Source organism: Anomaloglossus baeobatrachus, chromosome 6, assembly GCF_048569485.1.
Source record: "Anomaloglossus baeobatrachus isolate aAnoBae1 chromosome 6, aAnoBae1.hap1, whole genome shotgun sequence".
In the NCBI taxonomy this organism is placed as follows: domain Eukaryota; kingdom Metazoa; phylum Chordata; class Amphibia; order Anura; family Aromobatidae; genus Anomaloglossus; species Anomaloglossus baeobatrachus.
Genome location: NC_134358.1, coordinates 239,070,538 through 239,097,068, shown reverse-complemented (window position 1 = coordinate 239,097,068; position 26,531 = coordinate 239,070,538). Strand labels below are relative to the sequence as shown.

Sequence of the window (26,531 nt, the reverse complement as noted above, 5' to 3'; positions counted from 1 at the left end):
CGAAACATGCAGCAAATCCGGTAAGTGCGCACATAGCCTTAGAAACATTTGGAAAGCTTGGATTTCTCAGGTCAGAGAGCCCACGCCACTAGTGTTTGTGTCGCTTTACAATGGTTGATATAACTACACTGGACTGTATCGTGTTCTTAAAGGGAAGGTGTCGACAAAAAAAAAAAATTCAATAACTGAAAAAATATAAAGTAACCCCTTCAGCCCACGGGTATTTTGCGTTTTTCCGTTTTTGGTTTTTTCCTCTTTCTGCCGAGAGCCGTAACTTTTTTATTTTTCCGTCAATCTTGCCATATGAGGGCTTTTTTTTTGCGGGACGAGTTGTACTTTTAAATGAAACCGTAAGTTTTCCCATATAGTGTACTGGAAAACGCCAAAAAAAACCCAAAGTGCGATAAAATTGCAAAAAAAGTGTGATCGCACAATAGTTTTTGGGATATTTTATTCACCGTGTTCACTATATGGTAAAACTGATGTGTCATTGTGATGCCTGAGGTCGATTCGAGTTTGTAGACACCAAACATGAATAGGTTTACTTGTATTTAAGGGGTTAAAAAAAATTCACAAGCTCGTCCAAAAAAAAGTGACACACGTTTTGCGCCATTTTCCGAAACTCGTAGCATTTTCATTTTTCTGGATCTATGGCTCAGTGACTGCTTATTTTTTGCGTCTCTAGCTGACATTTTTAACTGTACCATTTTTGCGCAGATGCTACGTTTTGATCGCCTGTTATTGCATTTTCTGCAAAATTTGCGGCGACCAAAAAACATAATTATGGCGTTTGGAATTTTTTTGCCTCTACGCCGTTTACCAATCAGATTAATTGATTTTATATTTTGATCGGGCATTTCTGAACGCATATATATATATGTGTATATTTTTTATTTTTAACACTTTCATTTTCAATGGGGTGAAAGAAGGGGAATTTGAACGTTTGGGTTTTTTAAAACTTTTTTTTTTTAACTTTTTATTTTTTTTTTTTATTTTACTAGTCCCTCTAGGGGGCTACATGGATCAGCAATCTGATCACTGTGCCATATCTCCAGATCACAGCTACAGAGCTGAGAACTGCAGATATGGTGCTTTACTTTAAATGTCGGCTGTGTTCCGGCATTGAGAGGAAGGGACTCATGTTAGCTACAGGCGTCATCACATGACCCTGTGCTACCATGGCAACCACCGAAAGTCACGTGATCATGTCACGTGACTTCCGATGGGGGCGGGGTAAGTCACTGTAATGGCGGTGCGCATATACATCTTGCTGCCAGATTTTGGCAGTGAGATGTAAGGGGTTAATAATCGCGGGTGGAAGCGATTCCACTCGCGAGTAGCAGGCACACATGTCAGCTGTTGAAAACAGCTGATATATGCGCAGATCGCTGCGACCTGCCCACGGCTCGTTTGGCCAAGGCATCTGTAGCAGCAGCTGATCTCAGAGGGAACCATAGGCTTGGCAACCTGAAATTGGACATGCCGAATTCTTAATACCCTGGTAATTGGTTGTCCTGGGCCTCTATACAGATTCGACAGTCCTCCAAAGCTGTTGATATCTGTGGATTCAGCTGACATTATTCTGTATTGGAGGTCTTTAGACTATAGTGCTTTAAGTAGCTGTGTAATGTAAAGATCATTTTACTGTTTTCACAAATCCATGCTCTGAAGCGATAAAGAAGTAGAGGTCGGTGGCTTCAAAATGCTCTTTATTTCCCTGCAGGGGACATGTTTTGTCTATATCAATCCATCCATCTGGAAAATTGGCATTATCGGTTGGCACAGATAAAACTTTAAGGTGAGTTTGTTCTAAGCAAAGAAAGCAAAATTTGAAGGATATCATCCATTTTAGATGTTCATAATGTATGTTCACGGGAATATCAATCGCCCTTTAACCTCATACATGGGCACATAGTTCTTTGAAAGATAGTCATCAACGCTTTTACATCTATATGTTGCTGAATTCCTGAGAAATCTGTGTTTTAATGTATGTGCAAATGAGGCGTTAAGTGCTCTGGGCGCGATGGAGCCCTTCCTGAGCCTCTGCCGTTCCTGGTTGTGTCCTAGCACTGGGCTCGCGAGCATGATTGATCGCTCACTGTCTCCTTCCCTTGCCTGAGCCCCATCATCCAACCTGAAGAGACTGGCGTTAATGCAGCATTAATTATGTGATGGAAAATGATCTAACGTTCAAAGTTCCATTAGAGAAAAGTTACCAAGACTGGAGTTTAATACTCTAGTTGTGAACAAAAGCCCACTGGACTAAGATATACCATTTTAATACACTGGCGCAACTTCAGGCTTTTCTGTACCACAAAATGTGAAATTTTCCCCAAGGAATATAAATCTCGGGTCCTACAGCTAAAGAGATTTTTTTTCTTTTCTATAGAACATGGAACCTCGTCGAAGGTCGTTCTGCTTTTATCAAAAACATAAAGCAAAGTAAGTCCTGCAAATCTTATTCATGTGATTCTTATGTAAAATGTGCAAGATATTTAAGTAGGTATTCCAGCCACTTTATCAGCAGCCAAGCGCTTTACCATCAGTGCTGCAGACTGGGGGTAGAGAGACAATCCCCCTGTCCGGGCACCCCTTCTAAACAGTCATGTACTGAGAAATGGAGGATTTCAGTACTCTGTCTTCATCGGTGGGGCTCCCGGCAATCGGACATTTCTCACTTGTCATGTGAAGTATGGTTTAATCCTCCTTTATCTCTGCCTGCTTTAGAAATATTACATGTATGGATCTAACATATGTGTGTCGGGGAGCAGCACTTCACATAAAAGCGTATGTTCTAAGCTGCGCCGAGGCCTCATTGTTTTTAACAGATATTTACACTTTATTGTAGTATGAAAGTTGAGATTTATGTTAAAATGGATTTACCAGGATTTTTGTTTTCCCATTTGAGAGCCACATAATATGGTGACTGAGACCCTGATTCCATCGCTGTGTCACTAACTGGATGTCTTAGGCTGCTTTCACACATCCGGTTTTTGCAGTGCGGCTCAAACCGGCTCAAAAACCTATGCAACGGATGCGGCGAAAAAAACGGATCCTTTGCATAAGTTTTTTTCCATGCGGCCTGTCTGTTTTTTGACAGATGCGGCTTGATACTGAGCATGCGCAGTGCAAAAAACAGCATCCGACCGCCGGATGTGGTTTTTGCCGCAGGACGCCGCATCCAGCATCCATAGGCTTGCATTGTAAATCGCGCCGGATCCGGCACGATGCGGTTTTTTCGCCGCACAAAAAAACATCCCAGGCAATGTTCCATCTGTCCGCCGCATGGGCTAAATATGCCGCATCCGGCAAAAAACGGACGCAACGCAAGGCCATGCGGCACAATACGGAGCTAATGCAAGTCTATGCGGAAAAACGCAACCAGCGGCAAAAAAAAAAGGTTGCGTTTTTCCTGCAAAACGCCATTTTGTGCCGCTCAGCAAAAAACGGATGTGTGAAAGCAGCCTTAGAGGTTTTCCACTACTTGGGACAACCCATATTTATTCCCCATGTTTAGCCCCATAAAATAAAAAAAAAAAGCTTATATTCGCCTCCCGTGCCAGCGCCATTACAGCATTGCTGGTGCTGGCATTCCTGGAGCACACATGAGGTTGTCACGTCAGGCGCACTCAATCACTGCCGGCTTCTGTCTCTCTGCCATCGGACAAATGAGTAATCAACCAGACGTGAGAGCTCCGGCTGGCCGCTCACTTCTTGTTAATTAACACACTTGTGCCAAGGCGAGGAATAAGACGTCAACGGTGATCGTTTCTTTGAATAGCACCTGTCAATGAACCTTGTTTCTCAGTTCCTTGATTGTGTACTAAAATCACTGATTGTAATACAATCCCCCTATGTGTACCTACAGGATGTTTTTTTTTTTTTTTATGTGTTGAAGGCTTAGGCGGGCTTTACACGTTGCGACATCAGTAACGATATATTGTTGGGGTTACGTCGTTAGTGACGCACATCCGGCGCAGTTACCGACATTGCAGCTTGTAAACCCTAGGAGCGACTATCACCGATCGCAAAAACGTCAAAAATCGTTGATCGGTGACACGTCGCTCCTTTTCATAAAATCGTTACTGCTGCTGGTACGATGTTTTTCTCGTTCCTGCAGCTCCACACATCGCTGTGTGTGACACCGCAGGAATGACAAACATCTCCTTACCTGCGTCCACCAGCAATGCGGAAGGAAAGCTACCCCTCCGCTTCTATTGGCCGGCCACTTAGTGACGTCGCGGTGACGCCGAACGCACCTCCCTCTTGAAGCAGATAATGTTCGGCGGTCACAGCGACGTTGCCGACCAGGTATGTGCATGTGAAGCTGCCGTAGCGACAATGTTCGGTACGGCAGCAATCACCACATATCGCATGTACGACGGGGGCGAGTGCTATCGCGCTCGACATAGCTAGCAATTGCTAGCTATGTCGCAGCGTGTAAAGCCCGCCTTACTTTCCCATCTCAAAAGAAAGTTTGTAGCTTTGGGTTTCCTAAATACTTTTATTGTGAATCACCCCCCCCCTCTGTCTTATTAAAGCAGATGTAAAGAAATTGTAAATAACAGGCAAGGCACAGTACTTCTAGCAATATCTGGGTACTCTGGTAGGATCCGAACCTGTTGTAGCAATGTCAATGTAACCTGGCACTCGAATATGGTGAAATAAGCCGGCATTTCTTTATACAGCGGTGGATATTGTGTGTTCTCCTCACGCCGTCTATAACCCGTTTACTACCAGCAGCGTGTTTACGGATTAAGGTCTAGACCAGAAGTGGAGAGCCTCCGGCCCATGAGCTGTATGCGGCCAGCAATGACTTTTTCTGCTGCCCCAGGCAGATTCCCAGGGACCGCAGTGCTGGGGCGGCAACTGCATCTTGCTGGCTGCTGGCCCTTTAAAACTCCGCATGACACATTCAATGCTGAAAGCAGACATTTCTATACCAAAGGACTATGTCACCATGCTGGTACTGGCTAACGTGAGGACATACTTTGTAGGCGGAGTAGGCGTGAGGTGCGCTCCAGTCCAACAGAATAGAAGCGACCTGCCCCATCATCCTTCAGGTCTTTCTGTGCCCGCAGCCTCCCCTTGTGCTCTCTATGCACCCAGTGGTCTGTCTGTGCCCCCTCAGCCTCTCCCAGGTCACTCTTTGCCCCCCCTTCCCCCAGACTCCTCCAGGTCTATCTTTGCCCCCCAGCTATGTATATAACCTTAGCAATGTTTGTGCCACAGGGCTACATATATACACCCAGCAATGTTTGTGCCCCCCAGCTATGTGCATTCCAGTGATGTCTATGCCCTGCTGCTTTCTTGGTGATGTATATTCTTCCCAGCCCTCCCCACCAATGTTTATTCCACCACAGCTAGGTTGGTGCTCCCCATCAATGAGTTATGTAGCCCCAGTAATGTCTATGCCCACAGTCATGTCTATGCCCCGAAGCTTTGCTAGTGATGTATATTCCTCCCAGCCCTCTCCAGTGATGTATTTGCCCTCAGCATCTCCTTTTGATGTCTATGCCCTAGCCCTCCTAGTCAGGTCTATGCCCCCAGTGATCTATATTCCGCCCAATCCTCCCCTATGATGTATATGCCCCCATCCCCTCCTGTGATGTGTATATACAGCAGTCCCAGCCGACTCAAACCTGGGAAAGCATTTGAGAAGCAACAAGATCAATATCGCCTAACATCACAGCTGCACCAAAGAGTAGAATCTCCAGCCGCCACAGTGAGTTAATTGTTTGACCAAAAATAGGGTAATTTTCAAGTTGATAGTTTTGTACGGCCCCCGAATTGTGGTAGAAATTTCCAAATTGCCCCCAGCAGAAAAAAGGTTCCCCACCCCTGGTCTAACCTAATGACTGAAACCTCTTCTTTACTCTGCATTGGCTGCTTTTCACAATAAATACACTTGTTTCACCATAATGGAGTGCCTGGTTACATAGGCACTGATTATTTACAATTTCTGTGTCAAAGTCCAATTGATTTGGGATTAAGACCCTCTCCAAATGAAGCAAATTCGAATGAAAAACCCTCCCAAAGGTTTCTTCCCACTAACCCAGGAGCAAGTTGGCATATGCAGGGGCACATGGACTCCCCATAGCAGTGCCTCTGAGTTGGTGGAAGATCCCTGATGACTACTCCAGAATATAAAGCTGGCTTTACACGCTACGATATCGTTAATGAATTATCGTCGGGGTCACATTGTTTGTGACGCACATCCGGCGTCATTAACGATATCGCAGTGTGTAAAGCCTGCTTTACACGTTACAATTACACATGCGATCTCGTATTTGATCGCACATGCCCCCATCGTATGTGCGGCACGTTCAATGTGTTGCCCGTGTCACACACACGATGAAATCCCGTCACACGTACTTACCTTCCATACGACCTCGATGTGGGCGGCGAACAACCACTTCATGTAGTGGGAGGGACGTATGGCGTCACAGCGACGTCACACGGCAGCCGGCCAATAGAAGCGGAGGGGCGGAGATGAGCAGGACGTAAACATCCCGCCTACCTCCTTCCTTCCGCATTGCAGGCGGGACGCAGGTAAGATGTGTTCATCGTTCCCGGGGTGTCACACAATGCGACGTGTGCTGCCTCAGGAACATTGAACAACCGGACGTTCAATTTTTAGTAATAGAACGACGTGTATGCGATCAACGGTTTTTCGTTCAATCGCAATCGCACGTAGGTTTCACACACTACAATATCACTAACGATGCCGGATGTGCGTCACTTACGACATGACCCCGCCGACACATCGTTAGATATATTGTAGCATGTAAAGCCTGCTTAACACTTATGTGCGACCTAAAACAATCGCAAAAACGGCAAAAATCGTTTGCCGCGGAGAGGTCGTCCTAAAACAAAAAATCGTTTACTTCTAATTAGCGATGTTGTTCCTCGCTCCTGTGGTGTCACACACAGTGATGTGTGCTGCCGCAGGAACATCTCCTTACCTGCCTGCACCGGCAATGTAGAAGGAAGGAAATGGGCGGAATGTTTACGTCCCGCTCATCTCCGCCCCTCCGCTTCTATTGGACGGCTGCCGTGTGACGTCGCTGTGACCCTGCATGATCCGCCCCCTTAGGAGGCGGTTCACTGGCCAGAGCGACAACGCAGGACAGGTAAGTCCGTGTGACGGGGGGTAAGTGAGGTTGTGTGCGACGGGCAGTGATTTGCCCGTGCCGCACAACCGACGGGGGCGGGTACGCTCTCTAGCGATCTCGCTAGCGAGATCGCAGCATGTAAATCCCGCTTAAGAGTGAGACTGTTCCAATCCATTTTTCTGATGGCCAGGATTGTTATTTGGATATTTACTAGCAATGTTAATAGATTTCACATCTGTTTCTATATCCCCTGAAAATTCTAGGGGTTACATGTATTGTATGTGTCTTTTTATATGTGTTGTCTTTTGTGAGCGAATACTTGAGACTCGTTTTATCATTAAACATTGGAAGCTAAGTTTTAATCTCACATACTGCTGTTATTGTACTTGATATAGTGAGTTACATTATTAGAGGGGTCGGATTGTTATTCAGTATTATATCCAGTTTACTATTAGGAGATTCTACTACTATGTATCGGATTACTCCTTTGTGACCATTGTTGCATCCAGTGGTTACCTGTCATAGCGCTATTCAAGCAAATAATAAGTAAGATCAGTCTGGTAACCTTTATCTGGATACATGACTACATGATTAACATGATTTGCTTGGACATTTTTCTGAAACTTTCACAGGTTGCACCTGGTGGTCTTATTAGGGTGGGGTGAGATATGGTAGATATTTTCTCCTGTGGATTTGCAGCAAATATTGTAAATGTTACAAGAGGATTTTTTTCAGCTACAGTGGGGAAAATAAGTATTTGATACACTGCCGATTTTGCAAGTTTTCAACGTGCAAAGAATGGAGAAGTCTGTAATTTTTATCGTAGGTACACTTCAACTGTGGCAAAATAAAACCAAATAAAAAAAATCACATTGTATGATTTTTAAATAATTAACTTGCGTTTTATTGCATGAAATAAGTGTTTGACCATCTACGATTCAGCAAGAATTCTGGCTCTGACAGACCTGGTTTTTCTGTTAAGAAGTCTTCCTACTCTACAAACATTACCTGTATTAATTGCTCCTGTTTGAACTCTGTACCTGTAAAACAGAGAGCTGCCCACACACAATCACTCTCCAATCTCTCCTCCATGGTCAAGAACAAAGAGTTATGTAAAGGACATCAGGGACAAAATTGTAGACCTGCACAAGGCTGGGATGGGCTACAGTGCAATAAGCAAGCAGCTTGGTGAGAAGGCAACAACTGTTGGTGCAAACATTAGAAAATGGAGAAAAAAATTGTTTGTGAGAACTGAGAGTCCTCAGTGGTTGATACCATCTTTTCAGTTAGCCATTAAAAGGTATGAATAGCAGCGTTCGAGACTACTCAGGTCTCTTCATCAGGCATGGTATAACACAAAATTTGAAGAGTCACATATTTATACACAACAGGACATAGAATGGGGCAGTAAATAAAACAAGTTATGTGAAGCAGAACTATCAATATGGCAAGAGGACAAACTGTTGTGGCCATAAATATTGCTGCAGTTCATAGATAAGCAGTGTGAAAGTTTTATTGTCCTCTGATTGGGGTCTGGTCCGGGCTGTGATGACACCAGAAGGTCTGAGGAGCACATTTCTTAATTGATGTAAAAAGACATGAATCCATGTGACACATTCATTCCTGCGCTGAATGTGTCAAAGGTCATCATAAGTTTGTATTCCCAGACTCTTCTGTCTCTCTGGGACTTGAAGTTTTCTTTCAATACCAGCAATTTCATGTCCATGATGCTGTGGTCTGGGTTACAAAAATGTTTGGCCACAGGCAGATCTATTCTTTTTTCCTTAATTGTGTGGCGGTGAGAATTCATCCTTGTCCTGAGCTGTTGTCCTGTCTCCCCTACATACAGTTGGTCTGTATGTAGGGGAGACAGGACAACAGCTCAGGAGGTCTGTATGTAGGGGAGACAGGACAACAGCTCAGGAGGTCTGTATGTAGGGGAGACAGGACAACAGCTCAGGAGGTCTGTATGTAGCGGAGACAGGACAACAGCTCAGGAGGTCTGTATGTAGGAGAGACAGGACAACAGCTCAGGAGGTCTGTATGTAGGGGAGACGGGACAACAGCTCAGGAGGTCTGTATGTAGCGGAGACAGGACAACAGCTCAGGAGGTCTTTATGTAGCGGAGACAGGACAACAGCTCAGGAGGTCTGTATGTAGGGGAGACGGGACAACAGCTCAGGAGGTCTGTATGTAGGGGAGACGGGACAACAGCTCAGGAGGTCTGTATGTAGGGGAGACAGGACAACAGCTCAGGAGGTCTGTATGTAGGGGAGACAGGACAACAGCTCAGGAGGTCTGTATGTAGGGGAGACAGGACAACAGCTCAGGAGGTCTGTATGTAGGGGAGACAGGACAACAGCTCAGGAGGTCTGTATGTAGCGGAGACAGGACAACAGCTCAGGAGGTCTGTATGTAGGGGAGACAGGACAACAGCTCAGGAGGCCTGTATGTAGGGGAGACGGGACAACAGCTCAGGAGGTCTGTATGTAGCGGAGACAGGACAACAGCTCAGGAGGTCTGTATGTAGCGGAGACAGGACAACAGCTCAGGAGGTCTTTATGTAGCGGAGACAGGACAACAGCTCAGGAGGTCTGTATGTAGGGGAGACGGGACAACAGCTCAGGAGGTCTGTATGTAGGGGAGACGGGACAACAGCTCAGGAGGTCTGTATGTAGGGGAGACAGGACAACAGCTCAGGAGGTCTGTATGTAGGGGAGACAGGACAACAGCTCAGGAGGTCTGTATGTAGGGGAGACAGGACAACAGCTCAGGAGGTCTGTATGTAGGGGAGACAGGACAACAGCTCAGGAGGTCTGTATGTAGGGGAGACAGGACAACAGCTCAGGAGGTCTGTATGTAGCGGAGACAGGACAACAGCTCAGGAGGTCTGTATGTAGGGGAGACAGGACAACAGCTCAGGAGGCCTGTATGTAGGGGAGACGGGACAACAGCTCAGGAGATCTACTCCAGTCTATGTCCTGTTGTGTATAAATATGTGACTCTTCAGATTTTGTGTTTATACTGAGCCTGATGAAGAGACCTGAGTAGTCTCGAAAGCTTGCTATTATTACTAACTTTTTAGTTAGTGGTTCATATCTTGTAATGGCTGAGGACTCTCGGTTCTTTTGAACAATTTTTTTTATCTCTACTGGCTAACACTGTACAAAGATATATTTTATCTGTAGAAAATGGAAGAAACACAAGATGACTGTCATTCTTACTCATTCTGGGGCTCCATGCAAGATCTCTCCTTGTGGGGTAAGAATGATTTTGAGAAAGTTCAGGAATGAGCCCATAACTACACGAGGGGACCTAGTCAAAGACCAGAAGAGAGCTGGGACCACACTCTCAAAGATTGTTAGTAACACACTTATGCCATCATAAAATAAAATCCTGCAGGGCACACGAGGTCCCCCTGCTCACACCAGCACATGTACAGGCTGGTTTGCCAGTGACCAACTGGATGATCCAGAGAAGGCATGGGTAAAGGTCAAATGGCCTGAATGGCATGGGGGTGGAAACCTCCCAGGACGACTGCATCATATTGAAGGGAGGATGGATGGGGTCATGGTCAACAACCTCCTTCCCTCACTAAGATCATTGGAGATGGGTCATGGCTGGGTTTTTCAGCATGACAATGGCCCAAAAACAAAGGCGTGGCTCCGTAAGAAGCATTTCAATGTCCTGGAGTGGCCTAGCCAGTCTCCATACCTCAAACCAATTTAAAATCTTTGGAGGGAGCTGAAACTAAATGTTGCTCAGCGACCGCCCTGAAATCTGAAAGATCTAGATAAGATCGGGCGCCGTTTCTTTGAAGCCTGTACCGCCGACAGTTTTTGGATGATCCTGCCTCACAGTGCCCGCAGTGAGCATCTGGGACATCTGCCGCAACATCGCCCCACTCTACCACCGCCCCTGCCTCCTGTGACCCCCGCCGCTGTCTTTCAGGACCTGTGATAAACATCATTGCTAGTTCCTGCATCTGACCTGTGATCCCCTTCCTGTAATGTCACCTTCGCAGTAATCCAGATATCGTGTAAACTTCCACAGGCTTGGTGTGTCAAGTCCTGTACTGTTCCTGCTCTGATTACGAGCGATAGTTTTAACTATTATTATAGCTCAGTCTATTCCATAGTGCTTTATATGTGAAAAGGGATATATCTAATAAAAACAAGTGTGCACATTTTGAGCATGAGCGTGTGCTGGATAATGTAACTAATGCGCAATTAACTATGTTTAGTCCATCCACCAGAAATAAAAACTCCGGATTGTCGTAATCGGTAGGTGAGCTAACGCTTTATTGTTGTATGGGGTAACTTTTGTAGCTTTTCTCTTACAGATGCACATATCGTTCTGTGGTCTCCTAGCGGAGAGAAATATGTTGCAGTAGTACATGACAAAGTGGATGTGTACAAGCTAGAAACCGCATCGGTTATTGGAACAGTCAAGAATCCAAAGAGGATATCGTCAGTCCGATTCATTACTGTAAGCCGGTCGATTTATCACACAGCCAAGTTCTTTTCTCTTCTTTTTATTTTCCACTTATTACATTATCTAAAATTACATATTACGTCCAAAACGGTCTTTCTAAACTCCCATTTAAACGTATTTTGCCCATATTGTGTGTGTGTTTTTGCTATATTGCATTGGTAGATATTCTCACTAGGCAGAAGGGATTGATCATTCAGGTGGCCTTCCTTATTCTTCCTGACTGCAGACATTCATGAACAGTTCGGCTGCCCCCGTATTACATTGTCGGCAGATGCCACCCACTTTTTTCTGTGATTGGCTAACTTAAGGGCCAGTGCACATGTTGCAGTTTTATACTTCATACGAGATGCAGAAATGTTTGCACCAAACACGTAACATGTGCACATAGCCTTGAGGGTCTGTGCACACATTGCAGTTTTGTCTGGTTTCTATTGTTTTACTTGCAGTTTTTTAGATTTATATCTGCAACATGGAAATTCTTTTAGTGTTTTTACTGTAGATTTCACCCAAACTAATGTGTGGTGAAAAATACGCAACAAGAAAGCATGATAAAAAAAAAAAAGAAAAGACAAAAATGCACCTACAGTCATGGGCAAAAGTGTTAGCACCCTTGAAATTGTTTCAGAAAATTAAGTATTTTTCCAGAAAATTACTGCAAATACTCATTTTGTTATATACCTGTTTATTTCCTTTGTGTGTTGAAATAATACAAAAAAAGGCAAATTGGACATAATTTCACACAACTTCAAAAGTGGGCCAGAGAAAATTGTTGGCACCGTGAACTTAATATTTGGTTGCACACCATTTGGAATAAATACCTGCAATTAATCACTACCTATAACCATCAACAAGCTTCTTACAGCTCTCACCTGGAATTTTGGACCACTCTTCTTTTGCAAACGGGTCCAGGTCTCTCATATTTGAAGGGCGCCTTCTCCCAACAGCAATTTTAAGATCTTTCCTCAGGTGTCCAATGGGATTTAGATTCAGACTCTTTGTTGGCCACTTCAGAACTCTCCAGCACTTTGTTTCCATCCATTTCTGGGGGCTTCTTGAAGTATGTTTGGGGTTATTGTCCTGCTGGAAGACCCATGACTTAGGATGCAAACCCAGCTTCCTTACATTGGTCGCTTCATTGCAACCATCAATACTTTAATAATCTTCAGATTTCATGATGTCTTGCACACTACCAAGGCACGCAGTGCCTGAGGCAGTGTAGTAAACCCAAAACATCTTTGAACCTTCACCATAATTGACTGTAGGTACTATTTTTCTTTGTAGGCCTCATTCCATTTTTGGTAAACAGTAGAATGATGTGCTTTACCAAAAAGCTCTATCTTGGTCCCATTTGTCCACAAGACTCTTTCCCAGAAGGATTTTGGCTTACTTGCCTACATTTTGATAAACTGCAAAGTAGCTTTTTATGTCTGTCAGTGGTGGGTCTCCTGCCATAGTGTTTCATTTCATGCACATGTTGATGGATAGATCGCGTTGACACTGATGCACCCTAAACCTCCAGGACAGCTTGAATTTCTGCGCAACTTGATTAGGGCTGCTTATCCACCATCCAGACTATGCTGTGTTCCAACCTTTCATCAATTTTCTCTGTTGTCCCCATACTGGGAGATTAACTACAGTGCCATGGATTGTAACCACCTTGATTATATTGTGCACCATGGACAAAGGAACATCACAATCCCTGGAGATGGACTTGTGGTGATTGTTATTTTTACCTGGTTTCAGGTGTGATTTTTTTTTTTTTCATATTCCCCACTTGTTACTTGACACAGGTGAGTATGAACGAGCATCACTTGCTTGAAACAAAGTTGTTTACCCACAATTTTGGAAAGGTGCCAACAATTGTGTTAGGCCCACTTTGGGGTTTTGTGGGAAATTTTGTCCAATTTGCCTTTTTTTTGTTGTCTTGTTCCATTACACACACAGAAAATCCACATGTTTTGTTATATACGTTTAATTGCAATAATCTTCTGGCTTTTATGGAGCAGTTTCATGGGTGCCAACACTTGGGACCATGACTGTATTTTACTCCACATTTTTCCTACCAAGAGATACAGAAATGGGGCGGACATTTGTTGCAAATACTTAACATGTGCACATATATCCTAAAGGTGTTTCATGTACATACAGTAATACTATAGTAGAACTGAATGTAACGCATCACGTTGTGGTGGTCACTGCATGGAAGTAGGAGTATGTGTCAGTAGCTTAGGGAAAAACCATATTGCAATGTCCGATAGCCCATATTATCTGAAGCTGCATTCACATGCCTCCTGGGCACTGCTGCGCCATTCTAATTGGGATAAATGTGTCTAAGAATACAGTTCCACTTGCATTTTGCACGGACGAGTGCAGTCTGATAAAACACCAGACTGCACTCGCACTAGTGCAAATCTATGGGACAGTGTCCATCGGCGATTGATTTCTCATGCCATATCTGCTTGAGTAAGGAATCTCTCAGGACGCTGCGTTTGGCAGCAATGTTTGGCTCATGCACCCCCATACAAGTCTATGAATGCGTGTGAAACATCGCACTGCACTCGCATGTCATCCGACTGCAGAGCGATGTACACAGAGATATTCGACGGAGAAGAGAGAGAGAGTGCTCAACCCCTCTTCTCCGCAGCTGGATCCCAAGATAACATCACAGTCACAATTGCAGCAGAGGGTCATTAGCATATGGCAGAAGCTATGCGCAAGTGGAATCATAACCTCATTCTGGCAATCTGTGTGGATCCCAGCCGTTAGACCCCCACAATTGATCATATATCACCTCTAAGGTGATAACTGGTGTTCACCAGACACCTCTTTACATTTTTAAAAGGTGTGTTGTTGTTTTTGTTTTGTTTAGCCAACCCCCCCCCCCCCCCCCATCCAAATAAACATATTCCAACATGATTGCAATCTTTTGATGTGAACGAAGCCTCATAGACAATTTTTGGGCTGGTAGTTAAGTTCAGAAGGCTCATGGTCTGTCCAGGAATTGCTGTTGGAGCGCGGATTGTGTAATAGACGTGATTTTGGATCTTGTGTTGTATTTGGGGTTGGCAATATTTGTATTGTAGGCATAGGCACAAATGAGGCGAAGGCTGAGGAGGCACGTATTGTTTTGTTTGTACAATGTATCAATGTTACATGGGATTGTCCCTGACGCTTAATTGTAAGATGACTTTATTTATTATTTTGTGAGCTAATTATTTATTTTTGTGTCTTTAAAACCGGAGATGTCTGTGCACTGATGCTAATCGGAGCGATCATGTGAGAATCTCTGCAACGTCTGATTGCTCAAGAATGCAATCTGTAACCCCATAATGCCTACATCATCAATTCATAAAACAATGTGGAACCCCATAAGTATATGTCATTTGTACTTATTGTTAGGCCATGAGCCTCACGGTATTCATCCCATGCTACATACTCACTTTTATCCAGACGTATGGATAAATATTTCATTGTGTTTTTGTATGACAAGATACCATCTAACACTTTAGGCTATGTGCGCACTTACCGGATTTTGCCGCGGATTTGCTGCATGTTTCGCTGCAGAAAATGTTCATAACATCTCTGCAGTGAATCACCAGCAAATCCTATGGAGAAAAAAAATCCTGTGTGCACTGGGCGGAATTTGACAGCTGCATGTTTTGCTGCGGGAATCCTGCAGCAAAAACAAGTGCATGTCACTTCTTTTCCGCACATCGCTGCGGGATTTCACTCCATTGACTCCAATGTTAATCATGAAATCCCGCAGGGAATAACGCAGGCAGCAAATTCTGTGCGGTTCACTGCGTTTTCCTGCGTTATTCCCTGCGGTATTTCGCGGTTTACCTCCGGTAATGTGCATCGCTTGTCTGCGGTATTGCAGGGAAGTGATGTCATTACAGGAAGAGGAAGCCATGCAGAGAGTAAACAAACACAGATCACACTCATACACACACACACACACACACACACACACACACACACACACACACACACACACACACACACACACACATACATCACAGACACAGAACACATAGACACAGACACATAGAACATACATAGAAAGAAAACGGAAATATAGGAAAAAAAACACGTGGGCTCCGCTGCATATTTACCTTCCAGCCGAGGTAAGCACACAGCGGCGGCCCGGTATTCTCAGGCTGGGGAGGGAGAGGGGCAGGGATAATGTCCCCCGCCTCACTCCCCCTCCGGCAGCCGAGAATATCAGCCGCAGCTGCCCCGGGACTGTCGCATGCATTATGCGGCACTACCGGAGTGTCCTCGGCTCTTCTTGCCACCGTGTAGCAGTGGTGGCAAGGTAATACAAGGGGTTAATGATGGTGGGGGATCACCGCCATTAACTCCAGGCTTGATCATGGCAGCGTCTGTGACAGCTGACATGATCAACCCGTAAGTAAAGTGAAAAAAACACAGACACCGAAAAATCCTTTATTTTAAATAAAACCAACAAGCCTCGTTCACCATTTTATTAACCCCTCCCGCACCAAAGCTCCGGCGTAATCCACAGGTCCGGCGTAATCCACACAGCTCCGACGTCCTGCGCTGCTTCCATCCAGCCGCGACTGTCACAGACACAGCGCTGAATGAAAGCAGCAGACAGCAGAGGTAATTACCGGTCATTTCCCACGGCCGGTAATGTGAACTCACTGCTGACCGTGGGAAATGCAGCGATCTGTCCTCTATCTATCCCTCTATCTATCTGTCTGTCTATCTATCTATCCCTCTATCTATTCTTCTGTCTATCTACTATCAGAATTAAATGTTTTTTGTTTTTTTTTTTCTTCAATGTGCTTTATTGCATTGAATGCAATAAAGCACATCCCAACTCGCACGCGGCAAAACCGCGGCAATACCGCGAACAATACCGCGGTAAAACCGCATGCGGTTTTCGGGTGCGGTTTCCCGCGTTTTTTTACCGCGGGTACGGTAATCTTTGAGAGCATGCGGAATTTACGCAAGGAAATTTCATTTCCCAGTGCGCACATAGCCTTACTCTGGCTGTACAGATTAGGCGGCTTTCACACTACGTTTTTTTAACATGCGTCCTGAACGTTTTTTTAACACAAAAACGGATCCAGTGCAAATGCGTTTTCATTTCAATGCATTTGCAATGGACTCGCGTTCACATGCGTTTGCGTGCGTTATAGTGAGGATCCAGCGAGTTGCAGTTTTTTAACATTTTTCAAAAACTCTACTTGTAGCGTTTTTGAGCTGCGTCCAAATACTGCAAATTGCTGAATCCTGACTAAACAGCATGCAAACGCATGTGAACGCTGGCATGCTGATAGACAGGATCCTGCTTGCTCTACTGAGCATGCCCAGAAACCAGCCTCGGGTGATCAGTCCCTCTCTCCCCCTCCCTCTGTCTCCCCCCCCCCCCTCCCTCTCTGTCTCTGTCCCCCTCCCGCTCCCTCTCTCCTCTCTCTCCCCCACCTGAGAGCTGCAGACACTCGTAACCAAGGTAAACATCGGGTAACCAAGCAAAGCGCTTCTCTTAGTTACCCGATGTTTACGTTGGTTATGTGTGCAGGGAGCAGGCAGCCCGGCTCCTAGCAGCTGCGGATGCTCGTAACCGAGGTAAATATCGGGTATCCAAGCAAGTTACCCGATGTTTACCTTGGTTACGTGCCTCCTCAGCTGTCAGACTAGGAGCCGGCTTCTATCACGTTCAGTTCCACTGACTCCCGATCACATGACTCCAATGCCTGGCCATAAACTTAAAGTAACAGGATCCTGCAAAATAACACATGCGTTTGCGTGCGTTTTTTTGCTGTAAAAGCAGGATCCACTTTTACAGCAAAAAAAACGTTCATGACGCATATTAAAAAAAAGTAGTGTGAAAGCAGCCTTAGAGGTGCAGCATATAATCTGAAAAACAGCAGATACGTGATATCTACAGGGGTGCTAGATAGTTTTGTGAACCCTTCGGAATTCTTCATATTTCTATATAAATTTGACTTAAAACTACAACAGATTTTCACACGAGTCCTAAACATAGGAAATGAAATCATACAAATTAGTCAAAAATATTACACTTTAAAATCAGGCAAATCAGCCAATACTCAGGAATATGGAAAACTTTACAGGGTTCTCGCGCTACTTGGCACCACTACGTGTTGGCTGAAGCATAACGACACTTTGCAATAATATTGTGTGATTTGTTTTGCTTACTTTTCATCAGTCATTTACTATGAGACATTTACACACTAGATGGGGTAATTTGTCCCTGATTCTTAACAGGATACACTGCTAGCCGTGGCCGGAGATGACGAACTTATCAGGCTGTATGACACGGACTCCCAGAAATGCCTCTGCCAGTTTAAAGCCCATGAAACCAGGTGAGCTTTAGTTTTCCATTGTTCTCTGTAGACATGCTGCTTCCTTTCTCAATAATACTTTTTTTTCTCCTCTTAACAGAGTGAAAAGTCTCTATTCCTTTGAATATAAAGGATCTCAGATTCTTGTGTCTTCATCAAGTGATGGTTTTGTGAAGATGTGGAGATTAGACCTAAATAAGGTGAGAAAGAAGCAAAAGTCTCCATCTGTGATCCATTCAATATGAGAAGAAATGTTTGTTTTTCTGGAGAATGAGGCTTTCTGTTTCCTTGTGCATATTGGGCTCTTGCAGTAAACCTCACTGAGAAACGATTTTCAGGCTTTACTCCGTATGGCTTTCTAACTTAGCCAGGCTAGCCTTTTTTAGGGGGGTGCTACGTGGTAATTGGATCTTATCAAATTGAAGTTCTCTTGCAGACTGCAGCAGCTTTTCTTTCTGGATTTCTTTCTCTATTTTACCCTGTAGCCTGCTGGGCATGATGTAGAGAATCCGTCACCTCCTGCACCATGTATTATGTATAGGAAAGAGGCTCTTTCCATTGTGTTTAGCTTGATTTTAGAAGCATCATTTATATGCGTGTTTTGGCAAACTGAAGACGAGATGTCATAGGTTTGTGAGGAGTCTTGTTTTATTGGCTTTCTGGATCTCGGCTGTCCTATCTTTTTTTGGGGGGAGAGGGGGAATAAGCAGCCAAAGGCCTCGGCTCCACTTGAGTATAGTTTCCAATGCAAGAGTATTGGATGTGATATGCAAATGACCCTCAGGTCAGACTCTGCTGTGTGAGAGATGAGTGTAAGGCTATGTGCCCACTCTGCGGAAAATTCGCGGAATTTGCTGCGATTTTTTTTCACGGAAATTCCACGGATTTTTCAAAAATACGCAGTACAGCGAGTCCCCAGCCATGTCTATGGCATTTGGAGACTGCTGTGCCCATGCTGCGTTTTCTTTGTCGCTCTATTGGGAGACCCAGACAATTGGGTGTATAGCTACTGCCTCCGGAGGCCACACAAAGTATTACACTTAAAAGTGTAAGGCCCCTCCCCTTCTGCCTATACACCCCCCGTGGGATCACGGGCTCCTCAGTTTTCATGCTTTGTGCGAAGGAGGTCAGACATCCACGCATAGCTCCACTGTTTTAGTCAGCAGCAGCTGCTGACTATGTCGGATGGAAGAAAAGAGGGCCCATATAGGGCCCCCAGCATGCTCCCTTCTCACCCCACTCTTGTCGGCGGTGTTTGTTAAGGTTGAGGTATCCATTGCGGATACGGAGGCTGGAGCCCACATGCTGTTTTCCTTCCCCATCCCCCTCAGGGCTCTGGGTGAAGTGGGATCTTACCGGTCTCCAGGCACTGAGACCGTGCTCCATCCACAGACCCGGAGAACCTGCTGGATATGGAGCTGAGTATCGTCAGGGACAGGGCCCTGCTACATTAAGGTACTCTGTGTCCCCGTACAAATCGCGCACACACACACCAGCATTGCTGGGTGTGTTAGTGCGCCGGGGACAACAGCGCGGAGCGCTTGTGCTATTACTCACTGCAGCTTAGCTGAGTGAGTTTATGTATTAGGAACTGCCGCGCCGGCCGCTGCTGGCTGTTTTTACACTGTGGCGCGGCTGGGACTTGTGGTGCGCCGGGGACTTCCGCGCTGGCCGTGCACATAGGACGGCCGCGCTTATTACTCGAGTCCCCGGCTTTGCGGCCTAGTTTCGTTTCGTTCCCGCCCCCAGGCCTGCCAGTCAGGGGAGGGGCGGGACGCTGTTCAGAACGTCAGCGCCGAGGGCTGGAGTCTGCTTAGCATACTCCAGCCCCCTCACTGGACACAGTGGGACGCCAGTTTCCCGCTCTTTGTCTGGGGCGCGCCCACGGCCCGCCCCTCTTCACAGGACGCCGGCAGCCATTCCTGTTTGCAGTCTGAGCTGGAGAAGGGAGACAAGCTCTGGGACACCCAGACACAGGATTCTGGCGACCACACACCCGCTTTTGAGCGGGCGGTAAGCAGCACCTGAGGTGCTGACCCCACTAATGCCGAAGTGTTCATTTGTACTTTATGCTTGTATGCTATACATTGCACTGTACGGTCGCTATTCTTGGCTATATACCCTCCTAGATGGCTAGACAACAGCATGTCGTCCGCAAAAAGCAAGGGTGCCAAGGCACAGGCTTTCTTTGCTGCTTGTACTGCATGTGAGGCTGTTCTACCGGCAGATTTCACTGACCCCCATTGTGTGCAATGCTCCCCTGTAGCACTTGCTCAGCCGGGGTCTCTGCTAGAGGTGGCCCAAGGAGAACCACCTGTGAACACTGTCCAGGTGACAGGGACGGAGTTTGCAGTTTTTGCTGATAGATTGTCGGTGACTATGACTAAAATCCTTGAGACTTTGCAGTCCAGACCGGTAACTCAGACCATGGGCACTGTTGATTCAATGCTCCCTGGCCCCCCTCATTTGGAACAAATCCGTGCTCCGGGGGGTCCCATGTATCCCAGGGTGAAGGCTCTGACACGGACGACAGTCCCAGACAGCCTAAGCGAGCTCGCTGGGAGCGGCCCTCGTCTTCATCACACTGGTCAGGGTCCCAGCAGGAGGACTCTCTGTATGATGAGGCAGACGTAGCTGATCAGGATTCTGATCCTGAGACCGCTCTCAATCTGGATACACCTGATGGTGACGCCATAGTGAATGATCTTATAGCGTCCATCAATGGAATGTTAGATATTTCTCCCTCAGCTCCTCCAGTGGAGGAGTCAGCTTCACAGCAGGAGACATTCCATTTCAGTATCCTAAGCGTAAATTGAGTACTTTTCTTGACCACTCTGACTTCAGAGAAGCAGTTTAGAAACACCACGCTTATCCAGATAAGCGTTTCTCCAAACGTCTTAAGGATACACGTTATCCCTTTCCCCCTGACGTGGTCAAGAGCTGGACCCAGTGTCCAAAGGTGGATCCTCCAATCTCCAGGCTTGCGACTAGATCCATAGTTGCAGTGGACGATGGGGCTTCACTTAAAGATGCCACTGACAGACAGATGGAGCTCTGGTTGAAATCCATCTATGAAGCTATCGGCGCGTCGTTTACTCCGGCATTCGCAGCCGTATGGGCACTCCAAGCTATTTCAGCTGGTCTTGCGCAGATTGACACTGTCACACGTACATCTGTTCCGCAAGTAGCGTCCTTAACCTCTCGAATGTCTGCATTTGCGTCTTACGCTATTAATGCTGTCCTGGACTCTACGAGCCGTACGGCAGTGGCGTCCGCCAACTCCGTGGTTTTACGCAGAGCCTTGTGGTTAAGGGAATGGGAGGCAGATTCTGCTTCCAAAAAGTGCTTAACCAGTTTGCCATTTTCTGGTGACAGACTGTTTGGTGAGAGATTGGATGAAATCATTAAACAGTCCAAGTCTAAGGATTCTTCCTTACCCCAGCCCAAACCTAACAAACCCCAACAGAGGAGGGGACAGTCGAGGTTTCGGTCCTTTCGAGGCTCGGGCAGGTCCCAATTCTCCTTGTCCAAAAGGACTCAAAAGGATCAGAGGAGCTCAGATTCTTGGCGGGCTCAGTCACGCCCAAAGAAGGCAGCCGGAGGAACCGCTACCAAGGCGGCTTGCTCATGACTTTCGGCCTCCTCTCTCCGCATCCTCGGTCGGTGGCAGGCTCTCCCGCTTTGGGGACATTTGGCTGCCACAGGTCAAAGACCGTTGGGTGAGAGACATTCTGTCTCACGGGTACAGGATAGAGTTCAGTTCTCGTCCTCCGACTCGATTCTTCAGAACTTCTCCACCTCCCGACCGAGCCGGTGCTCTTCTGCAGGCGGGTGCTCTCTAAAGGCAGAAGGAGTGGTGGTCCCTGTTCCTCTTCAGGAGCAAGGTCACGGTTTTTACTCCAATTTGTTTGTGGTGCCAAAAAAGGACGGGTCTTTCCGTCCTGTTCTGGACCTAAAACTGCTCAACAAGCATGTGAAAACCAGGCGGTTCCGGATGGAATCCCTCCGCTCCGTCATCGCCTCAATGTCTCAAGAAGATTTCCTAGCATCAATAGACATCAAGGATGCTTATCTCCACGTGCCGATTGCTCCAGAGCACCAGCGTTTTCTACGCTTCGTTATAGGAGACGAACACCTTCAGTTCGTAGCCCTGCCTTTCGGTCTGGCGACAGCCCCACGGGTCTTCACCAAGGTCATGGCAGCAGTAGTAGCAGTCCTGCACTCTCAGGGTCACTCTGTGATCCCTTACTTGGACGATCTACTTGTCAAGGCACCCTCTCAAGAGGCATGCCAACACAGCCTGAACGTTGCGCTGGAGACTCTCCAGAGTTTCGGGTGGATCATCAACTTTTCAAAGTCAATTCTGACCCCGACCCAATCGCTAACATATCTTGGCATGGAGTTTCATACTCTCTCAGCGATAGTGAAACTTCCGCTGGACAAACAGCGTTCACTTCAGACAGGGGTGCAATCTCTCCTTCAAGGCCAGTCGCACCCCTTGAGACGCCTCATGCACTTCCTAGGGAAGATGGTAGCAGCAATGGAGGCAGTCCCTTTCGCGCAGTTTCATCTGCGTCCGCTACAATGGGACATTCTCCGCCAATGGGACGGGAAGTCGACGTCCCTCGACAGGAACGTCTCCCTTTCTCAGGCAGCCAAGGAATCTCTTCGGTGGTGGCTTATTCCCACCTCATTGTCAAAAGGAAAGTCCTTCCTACCCCCATCCTGGGCGGTGGTCACGACAGACGCGAGTCTATCAGGGTGGGGAGCAGTTTTTTCTCCACCACAGGGCTCAAGGTACGTGGACTCAGCAGGAGTCCACCCTTCAGATCAATGTTCTGGAAATCAGAGCAGTGTATTTTGCTCTACAAGCCTTCCAGCAGTGGCTGGAAGGCAAGCAGATCCGAATTCAGTCGGACAACTCCACAGCGGTGGCATACATCAACCACCAAGGGGGGACACGCAGTCGGCAAGCCTTCCAGGAAGTCCGGCGGATTCTGACGTGGGTGGAAGACACGGCATCCACCATATCCGCAGTTCACATCCCGGGCGTAGAAAACTGGGAAGCAGACTTCCTCAGTCGCCAGGGTATGGACGCAGGGGAATGGTCTCTTCACCCGGACGTGTTTCAGGAGATCTGTCGCCGCTGGGGGATGCCGGACGTCGACCTAATGGCGTCCCGGCACAACAACAAGGTCCCAGCTTTCATGGCACGGTCTCACGATCACAGAGCTCTGGCGGCGGACGCCTTAGTTCAAGATTGGTCGCAGTTCCGGCTCCCTTATGTGTTTCCACCTCTGGCGCTGTTGCCCAGAGTGCTACGCAAGATCAGGTCCGACTGCCGCCGCGCCATCCTCGTCGCTCCAGACTGGCCAAGGAGGTCGTGGTACCCGGATCTGTGGCATCTCACGGTAGGACAACCGTGGGCACTACCAGACCGGCCAGACTTGCTGTCTCAAGGGCCGTTTTTTCCATCTGAATTCTGCGGCCCTGAACCTGACTGTGTGGCCATTGAGTCCTGGATCCTAGCGTCTTCAGGATTATCTCAAGAGGTCATTGCCACCATGAGACAGGCTAGGAAACCAACCTCTGCCAAGATCTACCACAGGACGTGGAAGATATTCTTAGCTTGGTGCTCTGCTCAGGAAGTTTCTCCCTGGCCATTTGCATTGCCTACTTTTCTTTCCTTCCTGCAATCCGGGTTGGAAAAAGGTTTGTCGCTCGGCTCCCTTAAAGGACAAGTCTCTGCGCTATCTGTATTTTTTCAGAAGCGCCTGGCCAGACTCCCACAGGTACGCACGTTCCTGCAAGGGGTTTGTCATATCGTCCCTCCTTACAAGCGGCCGTTAGAGCCCTGGGATCTGAACAGGGTTCTAATTGCTCTACAGAAGCCGCCTTTCGAGCCTATGAGGGATGTTTCCCTTTCTCGCCTTTCACAGAACGTGGCCTTTCTAGTAGCGGTCACGTCTCTTCGGAGAGTGTCCGAGCTAGCAGCGCTGTCATGCAAATCTCCCTTCCTGGTGTTTCACCAGGACAAGGTGGTTCTGCGCCCGATTCCGGAGTTTCTCCCTAAGGTGGTATCCCCCTTTCATCTCAATCAGGATATCTCCTTACCTTCTTTGTGTCCTCATCCAGTTCATCAATGTGAAAGGGATTTGCATTTGTTGGATCTGGTGAGAGCACTCAGAATCTACATTTCCCGCACGGCGCCCCTGCGCCGCTCGGATGCACTCTTTGTCCTTGTCGCTGGTCAGCGTAAAGGGTTGCAAGCTTCCAAATCCACCCTGGCTCGGTGGATCAAAGAACCAATTCTTGAAGCCTACCGTTCTGCTGGGCTTTCGGTTCCCTCAGGGCTGAAGGCCCATTCTACCAGAGCCGTGGGTGCGTCCTGGGCATTACGGCACCAGGCTACGGCTCAGCAGGTGTGCCAGGCGTCTACCTGGTCGAGTCTGCACACTTTTACCAAGCATTATCAGGTGCATACCTACGCTTCGGCGGACGCCAGCCTAGGTAGACGAGTCCTTCAGGCGGCGATTGCCCCCATGTAGGAAAGGGCCGTTTTACGGCCCTATCACGAGGTATTATTTTACCCACCCAGGGATTGCTTTTGGACATCCCAATTGTCTGGGTCTCCCAATAGAGCGACAAAGAAGAAGGGAATTTTGTTTACTTACCGTAAATTCCTTTTCTTCTAGCTCTAATTGGGAGACCCAGCACCCGCCCCTGTTTTTTTGTGTACACATGTTGTTCATGTTGAATGGTTTCAGTTCTCCGATATTCCTTCGGATTGAATTTGCTTAAACCAGTTTATTGGCTTTCCTCCTTCTTGCTTTTGCACTAAAACTGAGGAGCCCGTGATCCCACGGGGGGTGTATAGGCAGAAGGGGAGGGGCCTTACACTTTTAAGTGTAATACTTTGTGTGGCCTCCGGAGGCAGTAGCTATACACCCAATTGTCTGGGTCTCCCAATTAGAGCTAGAAGAAAAGGAATTTACGGTAAGTAAACAAAATTCCCTTCTTTTTCCGCAGCGGAGATAATGTGTATTTCCCTGAGGAAAAATCTGCAGCATGGGAATTATTCCTGCGGATTTCTCCGCAGGGTCCCATACTTACCTGCCTTGATAGCAGACACCGGAGTCACTTCTTCCGGTGCAGAGGAGCGCAGTGAAGCCAGGAGCAGGAAACAGGAGGTGGGTGGGGCTGCACGAGCTCCGGTCATGTGACAGCCGAAGCTAGTTCAGGCCCGCCCACCTTCTCCGGCAATGTGCAGGCGCTGACAGACACGGCCAGAGAGGGAAGTGCTGTGTGATGGAGGCAAGTATGAACTCCTCGATCACTCCAGCAGTTGTTCTGCACTGAGGATGCAGTGCCGAAGCCATGGTACTGTATCCTCAATGCAGAATGACCGCAGCATGTCCGCAGGACATTCCGCAATAAAACCGCAGCATGTAAACAAAGTTGTGCTGCGGATTTCTGCGAGCTCCTGCGGAATGTCCTGCGGATATAACCGCAGGACACTCTCCCCGTGGGCACATAGCCTTATGCAACTGCGATTCAATCTTGCAGTCGGATCACAGCCATGGAGAAGAGGGATCACTTTCTCTGTCTTCCATGGCTTGTCTCTGCATAGATGGCACTGCACTCAGATGACATGCGAGTGCAGTGTGATGTTTCACACGCACCCATAGACTTGTATGGGTGTGTGTGAGCCAACACTCACTGCCAAATATAGCATTCTGCAATTCTTTTCTCATGCCAATATGGCATGAGAAAAGAATCGCAGATGGACACTGCCTCATAGTTTTACACTGGAGCGACTAATCCGAGGTTTTATTGCATTGAACTCATCCGGGTAAAATGCGAGAGGAGCCGAGGCCAAATGAGAAGTCTTGTAGTAGTTTACTCCTCCATTTTTATTGAAAACACATGCACAAGCCATGCCAAGCATGCATGTATGTAAGTGGTCCTGATAGAGATGTCTATGAATTAGCAATGGGCCAACAACTACCTAATGTGTATAGCCAGCCTTGAGGTCTGTTTGATGTTTGTGAACAAGCCCTTACTTCAGTTGCAGATACTTGCCATACTCGCACTGCAGTAGGATTAACCTTTTCCTATCCAATAAAATTTCCTGTTCTGCCCATTGAAATCCTAATAACACTGTTATCCCGCTAGAAAGGACTTAGGACAGTAAAATGCATATGAATTTTTTGATGTCCCCTGCCAGGGGACAAAGGATCGTATCGGAGTTTTTGGAATGTACTCAGGATAGGGAAAGGTTAAAGCTATCCATACAAATTAGATATGTGCGCTGAATGTTTATGTGGAAGACCGTTTTCTCCCGACTTCCACATACACATGGGTGCTTGGCCAAGCATTTATCTGTTCTCAGTGGGAAAAAGTAGTGAGCCACTGCCAGGCTTCTTTTGGCAGTAGCTTATCTCCTCTGAACACAGGAGAAATGGCCATTGAAATTCCAACAATCTTATTAATTTTTTCCCCCAACATCACCTATCAGGGTACAGTCAGGAGCCCCCACCCTACAGTAGTTGGCCCGCCATGCCCATCGTAAGTGACAGGTGCA

General features: G+C 46.9%; 2 protein-coding genes across 2 annotated transcripts in view; both read left to right on the top strand.

Moving 5' to 3' along the window:
• The window catches only part of TMEM14C (transmembrane protein 14C), a 425,910-nt gene that overhangs the window by 359,536 nt on the left and 39,843 nt on the right, over positions 1–26,531 (top strand). The window lies entirely within an intron of this gene.
• Positions 1–26,531, top strand: part of PAK1IP1 (PAK1 interacting protein 1) — a 49,109-nt gene that overhangs the window by 19,238 nt on the left and 3,340 nt on the right. Inside the window, exons 4-8 of the mRNA XM_075314759.1 lie at positions 1,724–1,798; positions 2,390–2,442; positions 11,458–11,603; positions 17,871–17,968; positions 18,048–18,147. Of these exons, the coding sequence (XP_075170874.1) occupies positions 1,724–1,798; positions 2,390–2,442; positions 11,458–11,603; positions 17,871–17,968; positions 18,048–18,147 (472 nt within the window). The remainder of the gene's footprint in view (positions 1–1,723; positions 1,799–2,389; positions 2,443–11,457; positions 11,604–17,870; positions 17,969–18,047; positions 18,148–26,531) is intronic.